This window comes from Dermochelys coriacea, chromosome 2 (assembly GCF_009764565.3).
Source record: "Dermochelys coriacea isolate rDerCor1 chromosome 2, rDerCor1.pri.v4, whole genome shotgun sequence".
In the NCBI taxonomy this organism is placed as follows: domain Eukaryota; kingdom Metazoa; phylum Chordata; order Testudines; family Dermochelyidae; genus Dermochelys; species Dermochelys coriacea.
This window is the reverse complement of record NC_050069.1, coordinates 61,121,637-61,148,628: the sequence shown is the minus strand read 5'-3', so window position 1 is coordinate 61,148,628 and position 26,992 is coordinate 61,121,637. Positions and strand designations below refer to the sequence as shown.

The window sequence follows — 26,992 nt, the reverse complement described above, 5'->3', positions numbered from 1 at the left end:
GAGGAAAATTCTAACCACAGGGTAATCCTCACTTACTTGCCAGATAGTTGGAGACTTCTAAGAAATAACACAAACACATACCATATATTCAACACAATAATTATATTAAACAGGAGACAAATATAACAGGGTAAAACACTATTTTTAGGTTCACCGGTGCCCACGCTGCTAATAACTGTGACTTTCCTCGTGACTCAATGTAGCAAATGGAAGATTAGTGTCCTGTTGGTTCGCATACTTTGGTGGGGCCCTTGGCCCTTGAAGATTCTTCTCTGCAGTGGTTTAGCAGTGTGGCTGATTGGGTTCAGCACAGCTCAAAGAACTCACAAATGAGAGGTGGTGGTAAATCCCTTCACAGGTTTAATATGCAGCAGGTTATAAAATCCCCAAACCCTTACTCACTGGTTTGAGGACACAGTTCAGGGAGTACGGGGTCCCCAAAATATATTCCCTGACTGACTAACTAAAAGATGGTGCACTCTCAAACTCCATGAATGATCCTCAGGTTCAGAGATGACTCTGGACTCCTCGGTCACTGCAGAGGGGCTGATCTCTGCTGGCAGGAATCCTCTTCAGGCAAGAATCAGGTAGCTTCGGTCCCAGGATTTCCCCTCACCAGAAAGGGGTGCAGGGCTCAAGGTGCGGATTACAGAACTGTACTAAAATCCAAACTGTAGTCTCCTACCCCAGGGTCCAGACACACACACAGCAGGCAGCAGCCCTGAACTAGCAGACAGAGCAGAGCTGACGATGTGGTGACTGGTCTCACCTAGGGAGCTGGAGGGCTAACTCAGCCTGGCTGGGGAAGTTTCCCAGCAAAACTCTACAAACTGGGAATCAGGGGAGAAGGAAAAGCCTAGCTGAGGAATTTTGCTTTCAGGTCCCTTGAGGCCATTTCTCTGGGGGAGCCCTGCATGCAGCCCTGGGACTCATCAGCTCCCCACAGAGCCAGTCCTGCCCTTGCCCTGGCTGGCTCCAGACTAACTCAAATGTGGCTTCTCCCCTTTCCTGAACTGCCTGGGAGAGGCATCTCACTCCCTATTAGGTGCCGGGCAGACTCTGAGTTTGTCTTGGCTCCCCCTCCCTACCAGGGACAGTGTGCCTCTCCCTGAGCTGCCAGCAGACAGAGCCCCAGGAATCTAGGTAATCTCCTTGGGGGTTACACTCCCATACCATTGGTCTCCAATAATACCAGCTAAGTAGGATGTTCATGTTTTTTCATGCCTGCCAGCATTTGGGTGCTCAGTGCTTGAATTTCCTTTTCTTTTGTCAATTATTTTAGAGACTGGGAATTCAATTCTGCAATTCATGTGCTGCCCTGACTGGAGCCATGTAGAACTCAGGTAGCCAGCAGGCTGAATGTCAACCCTTGCTGAAAGTGCCCTGTGGAGCTTAGAAGCTTGGCAGTGTCCTGACTCTTTCTGTTGAAAATTCCCCGAGGAGCTAAAAGACTGTAGGGTATGGACACCTCAGTGATAATACCTTGAGAAGCTTATGTCTGGGTGTCCTGGCTGCTTGCCATTAAATAATCTGCTGATTTTAGGAGATTGAGTCTATGCCTCTCAGCTGCTCTGCAAAGCTTAAACTGCAGCCATGCATGCTTTGTAAAGAATGTAATCACTCATGCACACTGTTAAGACTGTGCATTACTCCAATGCATATTTTCAAAAGCACCTGTCCTCAGTGTCCCCTTGTCTTTATCAATACCATACATATCTCAAAACCACCATAACTGCTTCACCTGAAATTTAAGACACTTCAGGTTTAGTTTTGCAGAAATTATTGAGGTGTCATAGTCAGGTATTATAATGTAAAGCTGGTTACAACCTTAACTACGAAGAGACTACTGTCTCTCCATAATGCAGGATTGGAGCATGTCTGATTGAGGGCTTGTCTATAAGAACACTTAATTGATGGCAAGCTGGAGTGTAAATCTATCCTGCACTGGCCTGTGTGCACTAACTGTCCATGTGGACTCTGCTGCCACACACTAAAATTTCCCTAGGTGGCTTTCGTCTACTCCCGTTTCAAAGCAAGGTGGGTAAAAGCACTATATATATATATATATACTAATACCTGGTCAGTCATCTTGCTGAGAGAATCATTTATTTAATATATATATATATATACACATATATATGTATATTATTCTCTCAGCAAAATGACTGACCAGGTATTATTATTTTATCCTGATTGGTTAATAATTAAATCACACAGTGTTTTAATATCATGAGTTTTAATATCTTAATATCAAAGAGCTGCAGGAGACACATTAAAGAACCTCAATCTGAGCATCACTGCTATATTTTGATCCAGGTGACTGGTATTAGGAGAAATATCATTTCATGTTATCCTACCACTAGATTTCCAAGGCATGCCCAGTTCTAGAAGAGAACTAAAGGCCTAGTCCTTCAGCTCCAAGAGGTCCTACTGAGATCAATGGTGGCTGTGAGGGTGCTTAGCATCTCTGAGGAGACATTCAGCATTTTGCAGGATTAGCCATATAATGGGAAGGGTGGGTGCATCCCTAGCCCCAAATAATCTTAATTTAAAAAGCCTCAAGATTTTTTTAAAATTTAATTTTAAATTAAAGTTTCCAAACATTTTCTCTTTTTTTAAATTTAATTTTAAATGTAGGAAGGGCTACTCTTTTGCCAGTGATGATTCTAGTTTTAAGACTTTAATATTTTTGGCAACACAAATCCAAGATTTCCACCCCAAAATAACAAAGATTAAAAGACAGCCTAAATCATCATGAAATCAATCTTTTGCTTACATTTCACATACTTAAGCATGTGTAGTTCCTTGATGCCCATGTATTTTATTTCTGTAAATAGAAAGCTAGTCATAATTTAGCTCAAACCTCAATGTCGAAAGGACTAGCTCAACTTTTTCTTTTTTATTGTATGTTTGGTATGCAATGTGCTGGCAGGCTGCCATGCAGAGCAGAAAGCTTGTAATTTCAGTTACATGGTATTTCAAGTAGAACGGGCCCTAATGTTGAAGATAGAGATTAGAAGTGGTTGCCAATACGCAACAAAGCTCTGAGGAGGATTATTATTTTTAAATTACCTTAAGAACCAAGTTGACTAGCTCACCCTGTGTGCTTGAGCAGATTGTGGAAACGGAAAGATTAAACAGTTGGTGAACTCTAATAGAAAAATGAATGTTGTGTGAAAAACCTTCACGCGATATTGTGCAGAAAGATTAGCTATTTGAATAACAACCGTCCTTCTCACCTTCCTGGTCAGGATTAATCACAAGTGCACACTCACAGATAATTTGTTGAAAAATGGATTTATTTGACTGTATTTGGAGGTATCTGTGACAAATGTTTTTATTTAAGCTTAATTTTATATGAATTGGCAAATTGCATATGAGAAAGTTTGAGTGTTTTTCTTTGTTGTGGTATTAGTTACTGAAGCTTATAGTAAAATTTTCACTTAATGAACAAAAATATGTGTAACATAAAGTTCAATCAAAATTTATTTATATTTCCAACTTGTCGGGAACTAATTACTAATGCAATCCTAGGCAAATTCTAATATTTTTGCATTTTCCATTTAAATACCTTGGTTTTATTGCAACCAGACAGTTCCACTTGAAATTTTCTTTATCTTTTATTTGTCTTCTATACTCTTACCCTCAGTCTAAAATTACTCATTGCAAGCTGCTCTTGGAGCCAATTGTTCTTGACTGCAGGGAAGCTGTCAATTAAAGGCAGGCTACCTCCACATCTTAAAATCTCATCTTATTCTATGAATTCATAGGGGATGCTGTAGTCTATAATTAAAAATATACTCCCTGAAAATCACACGTTAAACTGCTCTATATTTCTGATAAAAGGCATTCTTAAAAGATGAAGGAATGCTTTCTGCTGGAAGCCAGCTTCTCCTCTTGGAGTGTCCTACATTGTTCTGGTAAAGCATGTTATATTAGAGGTTGAGAATTCTTAGGCCTTCATCCTGGCATCAGATCACTACACCTGAGCAGAACTCCATAGATGTCTGTGGGACTTCACATCTGTAGATTGAATTGCAGGATCAGAACCTTAATGTGTATCATATTTCTTACAAAAGGAATATCATCAATGACTTTTGGCACCAAGCTAATGTGCTAAAGTCTGAAACATGTACTATGACTGAAGCATCTACTACGACTCTTGCTAACATGAGCAATTTGTCACTATAGCAGATTTCCCCTAACCCCCTCCAGCCCACTAAGTTACCATATTCTTCAAAAATGCAATGAATTAGTTAAGGCCTTGATTAAATTTTGGCCTCTTCCTTTGTATTTGTTGGCTAAGTGGTCTAAGTAAAGAGTACCAAAATAAACAGATTGTATGTGAAGACATAATGAAGATGTGGAAAAAACCTTAGCAAAATACTGACATATGGCTGACCTTAAAAGTTGGCACATCTCTTGACAATATTGCTTTAACATTTTTCTGATGCTATATTACATCACCATGCCTTGGTTCAAAGTTGGTGAATGGGCCCAATATGATTTCCATAAGTAAAAATGACAAGGATGTTCTTTCAGTAATTTCCTTGTATTGAGATGTAAAACTCCTTATTAATGTAAACATCCATTTGTAAAATGTAATGAAACATTAAACATAAGGCATAGGTTGGAACCATATTCTGGCAAAGAAGATATTAAATAAACTAAAAACACCAACATTTATATCCAACACTGACCAAACCTACCAGGTTGAAAGGAATAAGCGGGATCTACCATTGTCACTGTTGATTAAAATTTGAATTAACTGAAGTTGTAATGTTTGCATAGAAATAATCTGGAGTGTGTTTTTAAGGAGATCAAGAGGTTATAATATAGCACTACGTGGCTCCACTATTGTTATGCTTCAGAGTAAAGTTATGCTATGATTGCAAGTTTGTATTGGTCTGCTTGTACTATACCTGGCCAAAAGTTCTGTAAAGTGGCACAGGGAGGTGTAAATTACACCTTGCTGCACCAGCAAAAGTGCCTTGTAACCCTGAGGGTTTATCTTAATTTACATATTGTTATTGCTGCCATCTGCCATAAGGCTTTCTGTGAGGAGGGAGGGGCAGCTTTAAATCATGCTAGAACCACATAAGGTCTCCGGTGGTTTAGCAGCATTTAAGAGGGTGCTGCCACCATGGTCATGCCCCCTTTTCTAGGCATCGCCATTCAGTTTTCAGGCCATGCTGGCTCCTCAACATATGGAACTGGAACAGCTGTGTGATGGGAACACTAGGGACCCTTAGCAGGGTTTACACTAGTGCAAACTCTGAAGTGAATGTGGCCCTCAAAATATAAATCATTTTCATTCAAAGGGTTTATGAAAAATTGCTATCCCTGCTCTGCCTCCTAAATGATTGAAACCTACTTTGGTATGTCCCTGAAATACACAGCATCAGAGAACGATCACAAGAGTCACAACATTTTATGATCATAATAACCTTTGGCTTATTTGTGCTGGTTTTCATTCTCATTCATATCGTTATCAAATGAATGTATTTATATGGTGCTATTTATGTTCATGGTTATTTACAATGTTTATCACTAAATTTCAAATATTTAGTACCTTGTGTACTTGGTAAGTAATGATGCAGTATTGCTTTGGCCTTTGGCACATTATGGCCTGACTGGTAGTTACTGATATTGATGGTGTTGCATATACTCTAGATCAGTGGTTCCCAAACTTGTTCCGACGCTTGTTCAGGGAAAGCCCCTGGCGGGCTGGGCTGGTTTGTTTACCTGCTGCGTCCGCAGGTTCGGCCGATCGCGGCTCCCGGTGGCTGCGGTTCACTGCTCCAGGCCAATGGGAACTGCTGGAAGTGGCAGCTAGTACGTCCCTCAGCCTGCGCCACTTCCAGCAGCTCCCTTTGGCCTGGAGCAGCAAACCATGGCCACTGGGAGCCGCAATTGGCTGAACCTGCAGACACGGCAGGTAAACAAACCGGCCCAGCCCGCCAGGGGCTTTCCCTGCACAAGCAGTGGAACAAGTTTGGGAACCACTGTTCTAGATCTTTCCGTCAAAACATGACAAAGTATAACACCGATAGACCCTGGCCGTCGTTGGGCGGGATCAAATCTGGGCCTCTGGAGCTTAGTGCATGAGCCTCTACTGCATGAGCTAAAAGCCAACTGGTTGTTAGCTAAAGCTGTAGAGCAGACTCATTTAACTCTCTCTACGTGGTCTCCGTACCACTAGATGGGACAGAACACCACTCCCAGAAGCTGTGTGGGTTGCAAAAGCATTTGATAAACTGATCACAAACTGAAGGATAGATTCGACCCTCATTTAATTCATTAATTTCACTGGCAGTTGAAGGCATATGTTGATGGAAGAATTTGGATAAATGAAAATGTGTATGGGTATATACTGAATGCATGCAAATATATGGGTGTATATTTTTTAAGTCATGCATATTTCTATCATTTATATGTGTACTCACATAAATTGTGTATGTCTTCATGTAGGAGTCTCTGTGCATAATTGTATGACTCTCTATAGTTACAAAGACATATACTGTGTGTGTGTGTGTGTGTGTGTGTGTGTTTCTGTACAGACATAAACATACACAAACATACACATGGACATTTATATAAGGAAAATATATCTAAATACTCAATAATAAAACTATAACATAGGGCCACATTCTGATCCCTTTCCCCACAATGAACACACTTACTAACTCCTTATGCCCTGGGTAGCCCCATTGCTTTTAATTGAACAGCTCATAAAATAAGGTGTTATTCAACAGAAGTAAAAATATTGAAATCTGGCCCTAAATAACTATGGTCTTAATCCTTCAAGATTCATGTGAGTAATTCCATGCATGTGAATAGTCCTAATGAGTTCATTGGGTCTGATGCTAAGAACTCACAGCTGCCACTGAAATTGCAGATGCTCAAAACCTCTCAGGATCAGGACCAGTGGGGGCTATTCATATATCTGAAATTAGCAGAATCAGATCTACATGTGTATAGTTTAAGGTCTTCTCCAGATATTCTACTTTACCACTTGGGATCAAATAGGAATAATGTTAATTAAAATGGGAGTGCTATGGAAGCAAATTTGCAAACTGAAAATAGTACCATCATTCCAAAAAATCACATCACTAAATAAATATGCCAATTAAAATCTTGAACAGTTTTGATAGTGTTGATTGATATGATTTAATATATGGCCAGTTTCTCTTTCCTGTGCAAATCTGGACCTTAAAATTTTGGATTTTTCTTTATCAGCATAGCACTGTAAAGTTGTATGGTCAAATCTAGCAAAGAATTTATACTTCACAAGAGTCGGATACTTAAAAGGTGGTGTTCATTGTTTTGAATAGATCTGAAATAATATAAAATGTTCTGTATAACAGTGTATTTTGAAGAATTATATTTATTTCTTGGGAAAATAGCAAAGGTGACTACAGTACATACAACTAGTTTTTACTGTTTAAAAAAACACTAAGTCTTTGGATGAAATATTTTTGACAATGTAATAAAGTAAACTTTATGTTCTGATATGTTTTTAATTAATCTTTTTGCTTATTGTATTTATGACTAAGACCTGAACATCTGGTCATATGTTTTAGTTTATCTCAAACAAACAGATAAAAAAACTTATCAAGTTTATCTCCATAGTTTTATGTTTTTGAAGACATTTTTTAAAAGCATATTGAACAGTTCCAAAAACCTGAAGGTAACTGAATATCACAGTGTTCAATAGTCGAATGACTGGGTAGGTATTTTGCTTGCCAAGATCCCTTCCAAAAGGTTTATAATGTTGCCATGATTTAGTTACCTTTCCTGACAGGCAGACTACTTGCAATGATACAACAGCATTGGAAATGTTGGTCAGGAAATGCAGAGATATTTCCAGAAGTGCTGCTTTTCAGAGATATTGGGCCACATTTTACGTTGATTTAAAGTAAGTGCAATCCCACTAAAGTCAATGGGACTACACAGAGTGTAAATCATTGCAGAATTTGGTCTGATAATGCTGCCTCAATTTGAGTACCAGTTTCGATGCAGGTATATCTTTGCTTTAAACTATTATATATTTTAAATCTAATCCATCTCTTACCCATGTGTACCTAAAATAAATAGTGTTTCACAATGAATATTTTTATATAAAGCCAACATTTTTATTAATTGCACTTTAAACTTTAAAGCACCATTTAATTACCGAAATTAACATCTAATTTAATTACCTAAATTAACAAGAGAACATATCATTCCAACTTTCTTTTAATACTTTAGATATAAATGTAAAACTACATTTAAAGATTCTAGTTTTCCCTTTTATTTTTACCTGCATTTAGTATCAACCTGTTTGGAATGTGGATGTCATGTATGCCAGAAACGGAGGGTCTCCAAGCCAGAAACTCCTGAAAGACTCCTTAGCCGCTAAAGAACTGCAGACCATGGAAAAACATCTAGCTGGTGCGTATACGGACAAGGAATTACGAAACATCAAACCCTACTCGCCCAAGTAATCCCACTGAAATCAGTTGGACTACTCTTATGAGTAAGGAGAGGAAACATTGGCTGAGACACTGACAAAAGTGGATGAGAAATTGAATTGTAACCTCTCTTTCTGTAAGTTTGCTATTTAGTTGAACAGGGTGAAAAGGACATTTATTTGAAGCCAAAGATTTTAAATTTGACTGTATATGGTAAGGTAATTAAAAAACTATCCTGACAATTTCATTACATATTTATTCCCATAGCTCAGCCAGACTTCAGGTGGTAGTGAATTATTGTTGCTAGACCTCCAGGGTAAAATCTTCCAAAAGACTTCAGCAGACCAGTGTATTAATAAAACATTGGCCTGAGGGATGAGCCAGCCAGGACTCTGTGAGATTTAATGGGAGTTCCGGTTGATGAGGATTAGGGCCACTGTGCATAATAGAATCTCTGCTACAGTAGTGATAGTGGTAATTTTTTAAATAATACAGTAAAATAAACCAAAGTTTGGGTGAAAGTATTTTCATTGTTTCTTGAAAAATGTATTGGGAAATTTAGAATACAGTTTCAACGTTTTTTCATTGTAATGAGTATTTTCTTGCTTCTGCTTTAAATATTTGATAAATGATTCAAAACATACACCACTTCAGTTGTAGAATAAATCCAATTTACTCTGGATTATTGGTTAAATTAAACAATGAATAACAGGAAAATATTTTTGCAGTATGCATCCTTTTAAAGGGCACACATAGGGCCCTGCAGGCCTCTTATATATGTGCTGCATGTCATAGATTCATAGATACTAAGGTCAGAAGGGACCATTCTGATCATCTAGTCCGACCTCCTGCACAGCGCAGGCCACAGAGTCTCACCCACCCACTCCTGCGAAAAACTTCTCACCTATGTCTGAGCTATTGAAGTCCTCATGACCACACCATAAAAAATAATAAGCTTGTCTTTTAACAAATGTGACATGGGAGGCATGAAGATGTGGCACAGGCAAAAAAAGGTAAGTTATGATATAAACCTAATTTCAGATCACTTTTTTCTTAGTAACCACAGAACTATAGGATCCGAATACTTGGCTGCTTCTGCAGTTTAGATGTGAAGAAATAAATATAGGCATCCTGATCTTAGGGGCGAGGAATTCCTGAATTCTAATCTCAGCTGTTTAACCTGCCTCCATTCCCCCCTCTGTAAAATGTACAATACCAGCCTCAGAGGGCAGTTGTGAGGTGAGGATTAGTTAATTAGTGGCTGAGCGTGCTAAGGACTAAGAGTTTTTATTTGTACATTTCCAAGTATTAACAGATCAGGAAAATTATTGTGTTGAATTTTATCCGACTTTGAGCAAAATGTTGCTTTGCAGATCTGCTAAGACTTGATTTTCATATTTCATAGATTGTAAAGCTGGAAGGGACCACTGTGATCATCTAGTGTGATCTCCCAAATAGCACAGGTCATAGGACTTCCCTGAATTAACTTTGACTTTGAGGGTCTTGTCTTCTTGGGCCAAATCTTGAGAAACTTAATCAGGGCCAGATTGTACTAAACAAGTGTGCAAGGTAGAGAGAGGGAGCTATGAGCTTCTCCACTACTCTTTTCCCAAGTCCCCTGTACCGGGACAGAGTCCTTGTACTCAGTGGTAACAAGGATTCTATATAGCTATTCCTACTTTCAAGACTGGCTTCTGTGAAGGCACTGGGGAAAGCCCTGGCAAGGACATAGCCCACTAACCTCAGTGGGCCAGCAGAGCAGAGTTGCTGCACTTCCCCTATGCTCTGGGAGCCGTCGTAGCTGGGGCTGGAACAGAATAGAGTATTATGACTTTATAGTTTTAAACTAACCTTGTCTCTCTACTGGCCCAGGTGATATCACACAAAGCGTTTACTCTTTGTCGACCTGGACTTGAGTAAGCAAATGTGAAAATTCCTACAAAGGGTTGGAATTTGCATTTGTTTAATCCAAATATCTGACACCTATAGAGGTCCTTAGCCTAATTAACTATCCTCCCTCCCACTATACCTGCATTTACCCAGTCTCATTTTTCTGAGAAGCCTAAAAGCTTATCATTCCTTTTATTCAACTTCTAGGTGCAGCCAGGGAGCCCATTTAGCAACTTTTGGGATTGTTGGTATGCCTGCTTTCCCCCATGATAACTTATCCCAGGAGGTTTCCTCACCGTCATGATTGTCAGAGTGCCCAGAAGGCCCTTTCTGCAAATTCTAGGGGCATCTTACCTTTCTGTAAACTTTTGGGGTTGAAAGCAAGCCTGCTCCTTCCCCCCCACTTATTGGGGTCTGACTTGGTGTAGCAATCAAAGTTAGCTCTGCCCAAATTTGTCAGTGCGCATGGTCTGATGACCACTCACCCATGTCTTTATGGAACTGTGGAATCTAGAACTCTTCCCCTTGATCCTGCTGCTTCTGGTGATTTGATAATGTACCACTGACATGGCTTCAGGCTGAGCTGCATGTTAGACCTCTCTTTTTGTCTCTCTCAAATGCATCTCTTAGGTGACAGGCCTGGCTTCCTGCATCTTTCTCAAGGGTCGACCATGCAATTCAGCTACTTTGGGACTGGACTCCAGATGGCAGCCTCTCTGATTCCTGACCCTGTTAATATGACAGGCCCATCTGTGTCTAGCTCCTGTAAGCATTTTTCCTCCTAGAGCCTGTAACAGCAGCTGCTTAAAGTAGCTCAAAAACAGTTTCCTCAAAACAAAACGTTATGTATTCACCCAAAAGGTACAAAACATGCGAAGCAAAGAGTTAAAACAAACAAACAGAAACAGAAAAGACCTATGTACCTATTTTTCCTTACCTGAACTTTAATCTTACCTTGCAAGCTTTGGTAAATTCCATTCAACCCAGTTACTCCCACCTCTCAGTTGGGAGAGGCAGTCTGCTTGCTTCAGTTTGTCTCATTCTCAGTGTCTCTGTCAGCATCTTCTCCCTCAGCAGCTGCTGACAGCCCACTCAATCCCCTTTCTTCCATAGGCCAGCACTGTCAAGATTTTAATACCCTCTTTGATCCTAGGCTTAGGTGCGGGAAGGTCTAATCATTTCCCCATTGTTTCCTCAAGGACCCTTAGTATTGTCTGGGCCAGACCTTATTGTTGCCCTTGTTTTATATCCTGTTTTTTCCCCCTCTAACAGCCTCCTTTGATTTAACTCCTTTCAGTCTGTCAGGATAATATCAAACAGGTGAACTGGGGTACATATTTATAAAATAAAAATAAATGTAACTCCCTCATACTCCACTGCAGTTCTCTGGCACCAGCAGAAAGGGTAATGAGATATTCTGAAATGTCTTATCTGTCCTCACCCAATTGTTTGGGTTGTTGGGAGCTGGCATTAGGTTGTAGAATCCTTTGATAGTCTATTTCCCTGTTGCTGGATATACTAGAATACAGAATCTTCCTGGTCAATTAACCATGGCCAACCTTCTTCTACTACCTGTACTCCAGGGATAAGGTACAGGGTCACAAAATCGTCTTGACTGGTTGCTCCCTCACGTCCAGCCCTCCCTCTGCTTACCACACCCAAGGGTTGGGCGTGTCACTTCCCCTTCCTGTGCCTCAGTTTCCCCATCTGTATAATGGAAATAATGATATTAAGCTACTTTGTAAAGTGCTTTTGAAATCTACAGCTGAACAGTGCTATATGAGATCTAGGTATTTTATTTTATTTTATTTTATTTTATTTGAGAATGGGTCTTGTTGATCATCTGTTTCCCTGTGACTGTTTTTCTCCATTTGTCTGTGTATTAGGAATGGGGTTTTGGAATATGTAGACTAGTCTGGCCAGTTCTCTTTATTTACAAAATCTAAACTTGCAGTATTTGGGTTTGGTTCAGCAGATATGAATGCAACATTTTTAGCAGGTTCAAATTTTCACCTATACAGTGCCCCACATCCTTCCCTGCAGACTGCACAGTAATGCTTTCATCTAAATGCCAGTCACATAAGTTACAGCTGTCCAGTGTCAACTTTATATTATACACAGGGTGAGAGGCTTTTTTGTTGGTAGCTAATTCAGGCAACTTTTCTGTTTAGTTTGAAGGAATAGTTCTGTGGTCACTGCCCTCTTCTTGAATGTGTTTTATCACAAAAAGAACTTTTTAATGCATTAAAAACCTTATGAACGTGTTGTGAATCACACTGTTGTTCTGGTATTTCTGATACGTAAGTAGGAAGCCCTTGGATTACTCTGTTACCCACATGTTATTTTCATTTAAATAACATTAACAGGAGGTTTTCTGACAAAATCCCAAGTCATGTCCCAACTACAGTATTTGATGTGTATCAAATAATAATGTAGTGTTGGAAATTCAAAACTAGGTTTATTCATTTAGTTGGAAAAGTTGATGTTGAAGCAAAATCCACAGATGTGGTATGTATTAAATAAAACTGAAAAGTTTTGTTGTGGAAATCTTTTTAATTATATATGGAGAAAGTGATTAAAATAGCTTTTTCTGTAGAATCAATCACTAATTTAAAAACATGGAAACATGGACAAAGAATATGATATTTATAGAACTCTTAGTAAAGTATGGATATTCCAGGTCAGTTTTCCAGCATGATCTCCTCTTAATCAAGGCGAGGAAGTTAGAGAGCTTAGTCATTTTGCAATAATACAGGTTAATTATAACTTAAAAAAGACATACCACATTTGGTTTAAATTATGAAACTTACATTATTGTTTGTTGACCCCTGAGATTTGAACCAGATATCTTATAAATTTCAAAGTGACATGTATTGATTTTTTCTTAAAGCATACAGTAATTATTTCAAAAGGTAAAATGAAAACAACTGCTTGATTTTAATGAGGTCGATGTTTCATTTAAGTTATTTTAAGTTTAAAGCAACAATAAGAAATATCCTTAACTGTCTACTAAATATATAAACAATAATGACCCTTGTAAATTTGCTAGTAGGAAAACTTTTGATCACTAAAGAGTCTGGATATTATATCCTTTGAGATTTCACTGACTATTTGAGTCCATCTTCTTTAGTACCAGTCTTCTAACATGCTGAATATCTTATTTTAGACTAGCAGACACAATTTATGGTTTTTTATTTAAAAAAAAGTAAATGAGTAAAATATTTAATAAAATATGAGCACCTTTTAATGCAGACCAATTCTACTTGTGTGTACTCAAAATTTTTAAATGTATAGTATAGACACTGTGCATATTTGGTAAACACAGGTGGAAATGGATGAGAATAGATTCTAAATTATAGTATTGGAAAATCAGATTTGGGATTGTGGTAGGATTCCTGGTATCCTGAAGTCTTTGCTGTCAAGTCACAAATGCAATGCAGATTTTCTGTGGGTTGGAGGCTTCATTATACACAGAGCTTGTAGTCCATTGGGCTATGCCAGTTCCCACCTGCTGGGAATGTTGCTTATACTGTTTAAAGCAAAATGGTACTGCTATTGGTTCTAAAGGAAACCGATTGTGTGTATCAAAACAAAGTTAAGTAGAGTCATCTGCCAGTGAAGGTATGAAATTGACAACGGTGGTGAAACATAAACTAGATGATTCAACGAATGTTTTGTCAAATTCCTTGACATTTTTACTTGTGAGGGCTTTCATTTTGCTAGCATAGTAAAGTACCAAACCACCATTACTTGAACTTTTTTGGACACACTGTAATGATATCATTTACCTGTAAATTAGAAACATAAATATCTTTTGAATGAATTCAGAAGCAAAGATTCTTCACTAACACTGAATTGTCCTGGCCTAGATAGGGCTTTATTTTTTATACCTTAGAAAGGGAAACTCCCGCTGAACTGACTGAGTGTTTGGCTTGTGTAAAGCTGACACCCCTTTATGGACCAAATTCTAATGCATGGCTTCTGCTGAAGTTAGTGAAACCTGTGCATTTTCAAACTATGTGTCTGTGGAATTAGATGCTAAAATAGATTGAAGCCACAAAATTCAGATCCAGAATGTGTCAAAATTCCAAACACACCAGAGTTCAAGCGTGTTTGGTCAGTTATAAGGATAGGATTCAAGAGTAAAATTCAGATTGTGAATCAGGTTTAGATTCTACCCTGACAAGAGCTGATGTTAGCTCAGAGCCAGAGTTTTGCACGTCTTTATTTATTACTAAAGAGTAACCTCACCAAAGTTAAAGGAATATAACTTGGGAGAAATAATGGAAGTTGTTATTGGTTTTAATGCTTTTCATATAAAGAAAAGATAATTACAAAGTGATGTTATTTCCGAGGTATGAACTTTGAAGGAGAAATGGCTTGCAAAAACATATATATTTTGGATTGTTAGTTCTGTCTGTCTTCCATTCACAGGGATGGCTGACTAGGTTCTCTCTCCATAACCTCAAGCTGCATGGACCATTCATTCATACTTTAAATCAATTTTAAAATCATGAAGAAAAGAGATTATCGTATATAAGTTAGGCTTCTCTACATGGACAGACAGTGTGCAGCAAGCCAGGGTATATATCTGCAGCACTTTAGCCTGCTGTACCTAACTGTCCATATAGACTCTATACTGAAAATGCTCTTTGAACTACTGTTTCAAACAGCAGAACATCAAAGAACCCTATGAAACTTTTAATGCGCCATCACAGGGTCCACATGACAGTTTAGTGTGCAGCAGGCTAGAGCATTGTACGTTCAGACCCTGGCTTGACACGCACCAAATCTCCATGTGGACAAGTCCCCAATGTATCCTTTTTTTTTACTTTAATGTTACTGTTGTCTTTTTTCTGTGTGCAGACATTGAAAAGGACCTAGCACTCTGGGAAGAAGCAAGTACTAGTTCACATATTAATTTAGTTACATCACATCATACAGGAAATCTTAAAGCCACACTAGGCCAAAATTCAAGGCCTCAAGTGCCAAGTCAAACAGGGAAAAATATTCATCTACAGCTGCAAGGAAACAAATCACCACCGGTCCCTACTACCAGCAGAGTACAGGTTTCCAGTATCTCAAACAGCAGGCCTCAGACTCCCAATATGCAGAACAACAGGCCTCCAACGCCGTTGACTCCAGGAAGAAGACCTGCAACCCCAAATAGTTTGTTGCCACGACCTCTTACCTCTAGCAACCAGGGAAATAAGGAAGGAATCCTTAGTGTGCAAAGAAGCAGGTCTTTAACATCTAAGAGTCAAATTGGGAGGACCCTCAGCACTCCTTCAGGACTAGCTGTACAAATGAGCGGAGATGTTATAGGAACTGTCCCTCAAAGAATCAGTTTGTCAGAAGTAAGATTTTTAATATATTTATATTTTACTAATTTTAAGACCATAAAAACTATAAAATTAGGATGTGAGGGTTTTTTATTTGTATTTTAGTTCCTCGTAGTTAGACTTGGATAAATATATTTATTTACTTTGAAACTTGATTTTATTTTTATTGGTAAAAGTTGGTAAACTACAGCAGAATCGATGCCCACTGAGAGCAATATGATTTCTATGCGACTGCTTATGTATGGAATTTTAATCAAGATTTGTTTAGAAATGTAAGGGTTAATTATTTTTTCACAGAGCTGACTAATCTTACTTTTATCCAGCAGAAAAGCCACTCAAATATTTGACAGATAATAATGATTACTTAAGTTTTGAATTGGTAGATTTGCTTTATAATATTACAGAATTACTTTGAAATGAGAAAAAAAGCTAACATAATAGAGCCAGTAGCTAATAAGTTTAATACTGCTTTGCAAACTGGGCTGATCCATAGCATTAAATAAAAAGCTCGTTTCTTACATGGTAGTGGATTTTACATTATTAGTCTGCGGTGAAAAGAAAGACAAGTTATTTTGGAAATTTAATTACCAAATTTAGAACACTTTTAAAATAGGATGGTTAGTACAGAATCTGTAATGCTATTTTTCCAGAATTATATTAGCATTTCCTTTAGATGAGCTATTTATGAGAGTATATTACTGGCCTTAAAATGGGGTTGGAAATGACATAGGGCATAAAAGATGTCAAATCAGGTGAATTATTTTTAGAGCAAAAATTGAATAAAAAATTGCTGCTGTTTAGAGAGTTCTGGAAAGAAGAAAAAAATAGAGGTTAGTGCCTGATACTTTTATGATCCAATAAGCCCTATCAGGCCTCAACTATGCTATGCAGATGGATAAACTGAGGCAAAAGTGACTCCACAGCTGTAGAAGAGCCAGTACTGTAGGGAGCCAGTACTCCCATTTATTCTGACTGGAAAACTGACATTCCTCCCAACTAAAAATTTTGCATTTTTTAAATGGACTGAAATGAAATGCCACAAACATGAGATTTTTTTGCAGGAAGGGTTTTTGAGGGGAAAAAAAAATCACTTGTGAAATTGACAAGAGCCTTGCAGCCCAGCTGCCAGAGACAGGGAGAGCCTGGCTGCTCAGCCTCCTTCCAAGAGCCAGAATGCCTGGCCACTCAGCCTCCCCACTCCTGCAGCTGTGTGCATGCCCAGACATTGACATTTAGATGTCTTGGGGGGTCTTTAATGCCATAAACTTAAAGACCTAGGGAGTTTAGGCTCCGACAGGATTAGACAGTAGCTGAGTAGGGCTTTTGTGAATACCAATGGTGCCTAAATGTTGGACTTAGGCTCCTAAAGTGACAAGTGCTTAAGTCCCTGTGAATCCCACCCAAAGTGCTTCTTCACTTGGTTATGGCATGTGCCTAGAAGGAACAAACGTAACTTTTCCCTCTTATCCTCTTCTTTTACATAGCGCCTATACTGAAATGGGAGTGAAACAATCACTATCGGTTATAAAGGCTGCAAAACAGTTTCCAATGTAAAATTCAATTTTCATATATCAAAACTTAACCTGACCTCTCATGCAAATTTAAAAGGAAGAGCTAGGCCATGGTTTTCATGTTTTCCTGGGCCTTCCTACAGTGGCAGGCAGGGAGACTGCTCTCCATTGTCAGCATATTTGACCATGCTCCTCCTGCCTGGAAAACATAGAACCTTAAACTGGTCCAGTCCTGCTTGATTTTAACCAGCAGCTTCTCCATACCCTGGAAACTCCATCCAAATGAGCAAGGCTCATTTCAGGAGCCATCTGACCATTAACCTTATCCACTTCAAAACCTAGCTGTGTTCCTGTCTGAGAGGTGGTCTAGTGGATAACGCTGCGTCCCACAATTCCTACCTGCTTAGAGTCAAAATTATAAGATGAACTAGGAAGTGGAAGAAATTTAAATATTAGGAATCCCCATTCGTATTAAATAATTCCTGATGTATGGCATAAAAAACCCCAATCTCCAACAGTCCATGACTGCCTTCTCCATCCTGGGGATCTGCATTGGCTATAGTACAGGCACTTCCTATGCAAAAAGAATTAGCAATGAAAAGATGTGGGATAACCCTAAATGTGCAAAGGATCTCCAGGAGATAACCAAAGTCTGGACTTAAGCGGAGCTCTGCCCATGCAATATCAAACACCCCAACTTTTTAAGGGTGGCAGGGTAGGTGCAACACTCCACAAAATTACAACACTGAGCATATGAGCTCCACCAAGTGTCATCTTAGGGTGACCTTCTCACCTGCTTTCTTCTAATCTGTTCTGAAAAATGAAGGGACAACTCAGACACCTGCAGGCCTCTGACACCTGCAGTCTTGTTATGGTTGTAGTTGTGATAGTCCTTGATTTTGATCTTCCCTTGCTGTGGCACCTGCCCAAGTTTTGGTATCTACCTCCTCATCCCCAAGCAGTACTGGAAGTCCCTCATAAACCTGCCTGCCTTCTCCTCATTGGCTTCTGTTCCCAGGTGGCCTTCCTTTGCTTATTGGGGGCAATGGAACATTGGCTGCCAGTGGCCTGGCCCTAAGCCCCACTTGTCACTCGCTAACCATGTCCCTGAATAACTTTCCAATACTTTGCAGAGTCACCCTTGGGACATCCACTGGGGATGGCTGTGGTTAGAGGGAAAAGCTGCAATAGCAACTGCACAGTCATTGCCCCTTGCCCCCTAATTGGGAAAAGCAGCCCACGACTCTCTTACCTACCCAGACAATATGGGGACAGAGCCTGGCCACCAGAGCAATGCGACCTCTGCTATCTTTGTGATTGGGACACTGCCCTGTTAGCTGTGGGTACTCCTTTTTGGCTGGCTGACATGCCTTGGCTCCTGGATGCTTAGAAAAGGAGAGGTAGGCTTTCTGAACATACCCAATAAGCATTTCTGCCCCATGACACTTGGTGCAGCTGGGAGAGAAATGCAACATAACCCAGTGCTCTCCCAGGCAGCTGTCTACAATGAGAAGTTTGCTGAATCCTCTTGGTCAATTAAAAGGCCACTTTGTATCCTAGGGGCAACCACATTGTTGAGGATTTGCTGGGAAGGGTCAGGAACCCTAACAAAAATTCCATGGCAATTATGGCCTAGCTCTTCCTTTTAAATTTGCATGAGAGGTTAGGTTAAGTTTTGACATATGAAAACGGAATTTCACATTGGAAACTGTTTTGCAGCCTTTATAACCGATAGTGATTGTTTCCATTCCCATTTCAGTATAGGCGCTAGGGAAAAGTTAAGTTTGTTCCTTCTAGGCACATGCCATGAAAGAAGAACTTCCATTAGATGAGAGTGCACCATGGCTATACTGCATTTACTGTACAGGATGCTAGCCTGACAGCTTGAGAAAAAAGAAAACAGGCAATCTGCTCTTCTCACTTACCTGGGTGTAAATCAGGAGTAACTCTACAAAAATAATTGTTAAAAGATGATGAACTAATTCAGTAAACGCTATTTTAAAAATATCTGTTAGTGCTCTGAGTACATTTCCTGTACAGCTTTTAATGTGCATCAAAGTTATGTAAGGAAGGACTGAAATCTGAAAAGAAACTACTAGTAATAAATAAAATCCAGAGAAATTATTCTTTGGCTTGTGACAGAGCCCATATTCTATCCAGAACAATTTTTGAATAATTTGGCAAAGATTTAACATGTCAACTGTTAAGTTTTTTTAAAAAATTCCCAAGACTTTAGCACTTTGATCCCCCTCAAAAAGAATTATAAGTTGCCTTATGATCAGAGTACTTCAGCATATGAATGCCTGTCTCTTGGAATAGATAACACTATACAGCACCAGCAGGTGTGTTATATTACCAGCTCTGTTCAAGGGCAAATTGAATTATAACACAGAAATGTTACCTGGAGAAATAGCTTTTATTATATCTCTAAAATTAATAAATCAAGGATTTAAAACCTTTTGTACATACCTTTTTTAGGCATTTAGTGTTTCCTTAAGTATTTTATGTAGTTTGAAAAAGAAACACTGAATTCATGTTTCTCTGTTCAGGACAGAATCCATTAGTGTCTGACACAGTTCATTTATAGTTCTCATGAAGTGGTGTTGAAGGAAAAGAGCCCCATTGACTTTCTTGTTTTCAGTTTCATTTCTTGAACAAATGGAATTTTACGATCAGTTTGCATGTCTGAATAACTAAAAGTTGTTTTCAGTATATATACATTTTTTTGTAACGTGTCTGTTAACAAGAGAAAAGTTTAACTTGTTTGAGTTTACCATCGAGTGAAGCATTAAACCTTAAGGGACAAATTCTGCTCTCAGCTAGCCTAATGTAAATCCAGAGCAAGTCCCTTGATATCAGTGGACTTACCGTGGATTTACATGGGTGTAAATAGAGAGCCAGATCCTTATCCTTTCTCAGATCCCTTTACCTGGGTAAGAGGGCTGGAATGGCATAAAGGGGACCTAATGTGCTGGATCTGGACAGGGGTGGATTCTCCCCAACACAGGTGCTGGTGTGGTGGGGATGGAGGGGCTCCGAACCACAGTATACAGATTTGTCGAGATTCTGAGCTGCAGCCCATAGTACAGCCCTGAGAGGCTGCTGAATCTTAGACAGGCCTTGAGGATTGTCTAAGTTAACTTGGGGACCACTCCACTTCCTGAAGCAGACCAGGACTGAAATGGCACAAAAGTAGCTTAAAGTCTCCCCATCCCATTTGGGCTGCTGATTCTTTGCTGAACCTCAGAGAGGCACAATGCAGAATTTGGCTCTATGGCAAAGAGTTTTATTTATAAAATAAAGATGTTAAATGGAATGTTAAATGTTAGATGTTAAAAATTGGAATAAAGCAGTGAGATCACCTACTCATCTCTCTGATAATGAAGGATTGTTCCTTATGTCACATTTTTGGAGTGAGTTGAACAAACTAATTTCTTTATAATTTTTCTTGGTATATTACTACAGCTGGTTCAAAATTACATTTATTCACTTTTTTAGTTACCCTTATTCTTTACTGTCTTCTGTTGTCTGATCACTTACGGACAGATTCTGGAGTACTGTGTGTGTGCAATTCCACTCCTCCACTAGTGATAGCACTGGGACTAGTAATGGAATTACTTAAGAGAATGTTGGCTATAGCTGTATCTCTACTTGGACAGCATATAGTCTTCCTTCTCCCCTTCCCATCAAAAGGGTCTCCCATGCTCTTCCTGCTTTCCTTCAGTAGTTGGAGGCGGGGAAAAGAGGAAGAGGTTTCCAAAGCAGTGTGCTGGAGAAAGGGAAAGCAGGGCCCTCATGGCATCTCCTGCCTTTTCTCCCCCTTTCCCAAACACACAATTGGTTTCCTTCTGGAGCTCCTGTTACTTTGTCCTGGCAGAAGAAACAGGCACACAGAGTAGAATCCCTCTAAGCAGCTTTATTATACTTGAGTGGCACTTCATACGTGGCAATAATACCATATATTTAAGAACCAAATTCATCCACGGAAGCTCTATGCATGCCTCAATGTTCAGTGCACTCTTCCACTTTTCTTCAGTACTGGCCATGTGCAGTGTCCTGTTTCTTTATTAAAGGAATCAATTAATAATAGACAATTCTACTCCAAAATCATAGGAATTCCATATATACACCTTACATTGTATCTCAGGCTAGTGAAGAAGTGTAGGACAGCGTTCCATATTCATATATTTTATGCCATGGGGATCTCTCTTTGTGAGGTATTCTGATTCTGTTCTACAGCGTTGCTTTGAACAACTCTCCCTGTTCTGTCCTTATGGTTTAGGAAGATTTTGGAGTGACCAGATGATCAGGACTAAAAATGGACTAATCGGTGTGATAGCAGCATAAACAATGCTCCCATGATGCAGGAATTCTGCTCCATAAACCAGAAAACTTTGCCCAGCTCTGCACTACGGTCACTGCAACTATTCTGACACTAAGAAAACAAACACTCATAATGCTAAAGTTTTGGACCTCAGCTCTGTGCATAGCAACTTTCACCGTTGAACTTTAATTTTTGTTAATAGATGACTGGTTGAGTAAATAATTTACTCCAGAAAGATTAGATCTTGTCCAGCCAGTCTTGTCTGCAGTTTATTGTAGCTGTATAAAACAAGCTTTGATTATGGTTTAATATGGATTATCTGATTTTTTTAAAGCATTCCCTATTCATATGTAATGTAACAAACTGAGTATTTAGAGCAAGATTCTGAGGATCTGGTTCATGATCTTTATAACCTTTATTTTCAGTCTGACTGACCACTATGCCCTGAAATGTTAAGACCATCTATATACATTTGGTTGCTAAACTGTCCTTCCCCGCCTCTCTTTGAAACCCAAGAATATTGTAAAGAAAGTTGCTATTGTATTCTTTTATATTAAGACCTGACTGTAAAAAGTTAACACATGCCCAGCCATCTCTTAATAAAAATAGTATTTAGATATTGATGCCAATCATTTGTTCAAAGTCCCACTTCCGTTATCCCGATAGCTTTGTGATGTGTTGGAGGTAAAAATAAGTTGAAAAATTCTTCATGGTCTTGCTCCTGCTCCCCTTGAAGTAATTGACTTCAGTAGGCTTTGGATAAGGCTTTTGAGTTTTGATCTTGCACTATAGAAATCAATGGGAGTTTTGCCTTTGACTTCTATGGGAGCAGGATCAAGCCCCATTGTAACAAAACCTGTTCGCCTCTTATTACATGGTACCTCAGGACATACTCCTGGTAGTACTGGAATATATGGAGTATTGGTGTTCAGAACATGTTTCCATTGGGTTTTGTATGACTATTTCTAATATACATGTACAGGAATCCATAACAATATTAATTCAAAAACTAATCCTTTCTCAGATTAACAGGAGAAATAAAATGAGCCCAGAATCTTCAGAAAGCCTTTCCTTGCCTTATCTGAAAGGCATTTAAAAATTGTGGGTTATTTTGATGAGAGAGTGCTGGATTTTATTGAGGCTTTCATCTGGCCAATTAACTGAGATTGAAGTACTTGCTTCTATCAGTATTGAAAGCCAATCCTTTATGTAATTTATCTAAAATATATCCTGTTTATGACAGGATGAATTCTTACATCAATTTCAGCTTGCCCACCAACCATGGATATTGCCAAGCGACACAGAGAGTGAAGGTGTGGAAGCAGATCAAGATAAATGTGAGTATGTTTGGTGGGAGCTGATAGTGCCTGAGAGAATATGTAAAAAATACTGCCTCCTCCCCCTCTCATTTTCATAGGGCCAAATCCTGCACCGGTTATTCACAGAAGTAATCTTTACTCCAGTCGGGCCATTCACAAAATGATTACTCACCTGAGTGAGGGTTGAAGGATTGCACATGTAGGAATGTTTGTGTAAAGAAGTCCTACAGTCAAGATCCTGCAAATTCTTGAGTAGTCCTTATAGTAGTATATTTTGCCAGAAGATGGGAATGGGCAACAGGGGATGGATCACTTGATTACCTGTTCTGTTCATTCCCTCTGAAGCACCTGGCATTGGCCACTGTTGGAAGACAGGATACTGGGCTAGATGGACCTTTTGTCTGACCCAGTATGGCCATTCTTATGTTCTTGTAGGAGCATAGTCTCTTTGAAGGCTGTTGGTCCAATCATGTGAGTAACGGTCAACAGGATTATGACCTTAATGAGAGAACAAGTAAAGACAAATATACACACTATGAATCTCCATATATTGAAACTTTAACCAAATCATATCTGGTTATACAATACCTATAAATAATCTTGTTGGAAATGTTAAATGTTCTGCAAATTGAATTTATTTTAAGCACAGCAGCTTGTGATCTGTCAGGCTGAAAATGTATGCTATTTCCTAATCTATTTTTGGCTTTATGGTTATAAAAAAAACAGGCTGTTTAATCAGGTGCTTAGAGCACTTTGTACATGGAACTAGAACTGTTTGAACAAACAGCATTACAGAAAGAAATGCCAGGTCCCTACAGGAATAATCACTGGAGAGTGATGTATAATTAATGAAGATCGTGTCTGATAAACAGAATATATTTTTCAAAATGAGGTCACTTGAAAAATTGAAGAATTACATCTGTTCACGCTGATTCTGCAAGTTCACAGTTAGCCTGTGGTTTGACTTTCATGTTACAATTTACACATTGAGATTCCCAAAGTAAAAAAATATGTACCTATGACATGGTTGGGACTCACCCGGCGGCTCCTTCTGCTGTGTTGTCCTTGGGAATTAGCTCATCAGCCTCTGGAGCACCTCCTGCCATCTGGTGATCCGCCTTACCACCAGCCCCAGTCCTTCCCAGAACCCGATGCCTCCTCCCACTGGGGTGCTGCCCCTTGGCAGTAAACCCCAACAATCCCTGAGGGTCTCCCCTCCCTAGGGAATCCCCACTCACTACCCCCACCTCATCTCAGTCTTGGCTACTGCCAGTCATCACTTAGCCCCCTCCCCGGGGCAGACTGCAGTATATCAGCCACTCCTCACAGGCGAGGGGGTTTGGACCTGCTGCCTCTGTCTACCCCTTGGCAACCCCAATACCTAATAGGCCCTAATCTAGGCCTCACAGCCTGGGAGTTCACAGGCCTGAGCTCCCCTGCTCCCAAGGCCTTTCCCCCTCAGCCCTGCTTTAATCTAGGTATTCCCTCAGCTCCCTGCAGCCAGGCCCTTCCCTCTCTGAATACAGAGAGAGAGACTCCGGCTAAGCTTCAGCCTAGTAGCCCCTTCTTAGGCCCAGCTGTGGCCATTTCCCCAATTCCCTAGCCTTTCTTGCCCTCAGCCCTGGCTCTCTCCCAGGGCTGGCTTTTAAGCCCCACAGGGCAGGAGCGGGTAACCACCCCGCTACAGTACCCCTTCCCTCTCATTGTTACACTTTTGGGTGTTTTACCTCTATGTTAGTGCATAACCTATAAGCCCAATTTGCCAACCTTTTGTGACCGTGAAATTCTTACTTAGTTAGTAGGTGTTCTGGGTCTGAAAAGCGCGCAGGTGTAAAGGCCCAGATACTCACAACTAAGGGTATGTCTACACATCAGCTAGGAGGATGCTTCCCAGAGCAAGTAGATAGAAATATATGAACTGTGCTCGAGCTAGCACTCTAAAAGTAGCAGTGTGGCCACAGTGGCATGTGTGGAGGTTTGGGCTAGTGTCTTGAGTACAGTCCTACCCAATTCCCTGGATATGTACTCAGGGGGCTAGCCTGAGCCCCCACCTGTGCCACTGCAATCTGCTACTTTTAGCATGCTAGCTTGAGCAGAGCTAGCACATGTCTGTTTACCTGTTCTGGGAAGCACCTTATCAGTCCTGTATAGGTACACCCGGCGTGTTCTAAGAGGACCCTGTGCTTGCCCTCTGTGCAAGAGTTAATTTCACTTTGGGTTCACAAGTAATGCTGGATAAGTTGGTAATTAAATTCAGCGCACTGTGTATCTATTGCAAAATCTCTGACGCTTATCAACACAATTAGTTTTAGCTAGAACTTGTGACACAGAGAGCGGAGAAGAAAAAATATATAATTGTAAATAATAGTTTCCTTTATGAAAGGGATTTAGGCTGTAACATGCTCTCATCTTGATTTTATGCCTACATATTATGTTGCATAATTACCTATTGCACTATTTAAGTTAGGTCGTTCTTTGTACTAATATAGGTAGAGAAGGGAGAACAAAAAATGTTTGATCTAAGCAATGTTGCACTGTACGTGACATCTGAGAATGGCAGATTGGTTAAAAATCAGTTTTTTAAAAAATAATTATGTGGTAATAGCAGCCATCTGGAGGTGGAATCTTAGTGTTGTAGCCAAGCTCACGGTTGAGAACTTTAACTGCTAAAAAATAGGACCTGCCCGCACCCAGGTGCTGAAATGGCTGTAAAGTGAAGGGCCAATGAGATGCCTGGCATAGCTACTGATACCAGTTTTCAATGCTCACTGCAGGTAGTGCAGCTGGCAAAGTATGGACAGATTCAATTTCATTTTTCATCCTAGAGTTAAGTTAATAAATGACATTTATGTGTGTGTGGACACTGTGTATGTGATTTAGTGTTGAGGGGCCTGAAAGCTCATAATTTATGGGTCTGAACAGAAAAGCTGCTGAATTAATCTTTACAATAGTAACACCTGTTCTTTGACTCAGCTTTTAATAAATTATATAAGGATAATATTTTCCACATTCTTTGGCTTCTTTGAGATAACAGCTGTAAAGCCAGGTGTAAAGCTAGTCCTGGGTAGTGGGAAAATTCCTCTAACAATGCGAAAAGTTAGGAGACAAATGATCTCAGTCACCTTGTGTTCTTTTATTTTATATTCTAATGAGCGTTACACTGGGTAACATTTACAGAATCGCCTACGTTGCTTATGAGTCTAAAAGAAGACTTTCACAGGCACAATTAGCAATTTAGTGGCTAATTTCCATCAATTTTTAGTGGGAAATAGGTGCCTAACTGACATTTGTGCCTTTGAAAATCTCCCCTGAAGTCCCATTTTCAAAAATTACTTAGGTGGTTAGAAGCTGAAGTATTATTGAAAGTCAATGGGTCTTAGGTTCCAAGGGGACTTTTGGAAGTTTGAGTTAAGTGCCTAAGTCACTTAGGTGCTTTTGAAAATGTTACCCTTAGTTTGTAAAATAGTACAGGAAGAACCCAAAACAATTGGAAATAAATCCTTTTATTAACAGTTCAAATAAGTTAGGGCAAAGTGCAAATGAGTTTTCTTTGACATTAAATGCCAGGATAGAGACTTCTGGAACTCTTTATTTATTACAAGAAAAGATAATGGAGAAAAAGAGAAATGTTATAGCAGTGGAAGAAAGAAAAATAATCACCAACATTGTTGCTTAGTACCTAAAACAATGGTTTTTTTTTCTTTCAGGGTAAATATCATCTATTCATGGGTTGTGGCCACAGTCAATAGATATATCATGTGAGTGTAGTAGTTGCCATTATAGTGTCAGACTTTATGAGTCTAACTCAACTCTCCATATTAAAAATATAACTAAACAACAAAATAACCTGCCTTCCTCCCCCAAATGAAGAAGCCTAATCTTTACCCTAATCTTTACTAACCTTTACCCTAGTGTGCGTTAAGAAGAAAGTGTCATGACCCCTATAGCAATTAAAGCTCTTACAGCTACTGGGTTTATTCTCCCTTGATTTTCGGTATACTCCGAACTCCTGGTGATTGCACTAGGTCTGTGTGCTACATTTGCACAGAACCTTGAACTTGCACAACATCAAAGACTTGAGATTCTCTTTTCATTTCAAATGGCACCCTAGGTACACCAAAAAATCAGCAGCCATGGGCTAATGCATTCTTCT

The 26,992-nt window shown here is 39.5% G+C and overlaps 1 protein-coding gene and 1 long non-coding RNA gene across 5 annotated transcripts in view; one reads left to right on the top strand and one right to left on the bottom strand.

Moving 5' to 3' along the window:
• Window positions 1-26,992, top strand: part of C2H8orf34 (chromosome 2 C8orf34 homolog) — a 258,751-nt gene that overhangs the window by 222,797 nt on the left and 8,962 nt on the right. For 3 of the 4 annotated variants that reach the window (XM_038389171.2, XM_038389175.2, XM_038389174.2), the window contains exons 11-13: window positions 8,313-8,433; window positions 15,210-15,700; window positions 22,764-22,857. In XM_038389171.2, the coding sequence (XP_038245099.1) occupies window positions 8,313-8,433; window positions 15,210-15,700; window positions 22,764-22,857 (706 nt within the window). The remainder of the gene's footprint in view (window positions 1-8,312; window positions 8,434-15,209; window positions 15,701-22,763; window positions 22,858-26,992) is intronic. The other variant, XM_038389172.2, reaches the window with a different exon arrangement.
• LOC122458661 lies at window positions 839-19,760 on the bottom strand. Its single transcript, XR_006278774.1, has 3 exons — window positions 19,749-19,760; window positions 13,347-13,349; window positions 839-1,164 (listed from the first exon to the last, which is right to left on the bottom strand). It is a non-coding gene; the product is annotated as an uncharacterized LOC122458661 (long non-coding RNA).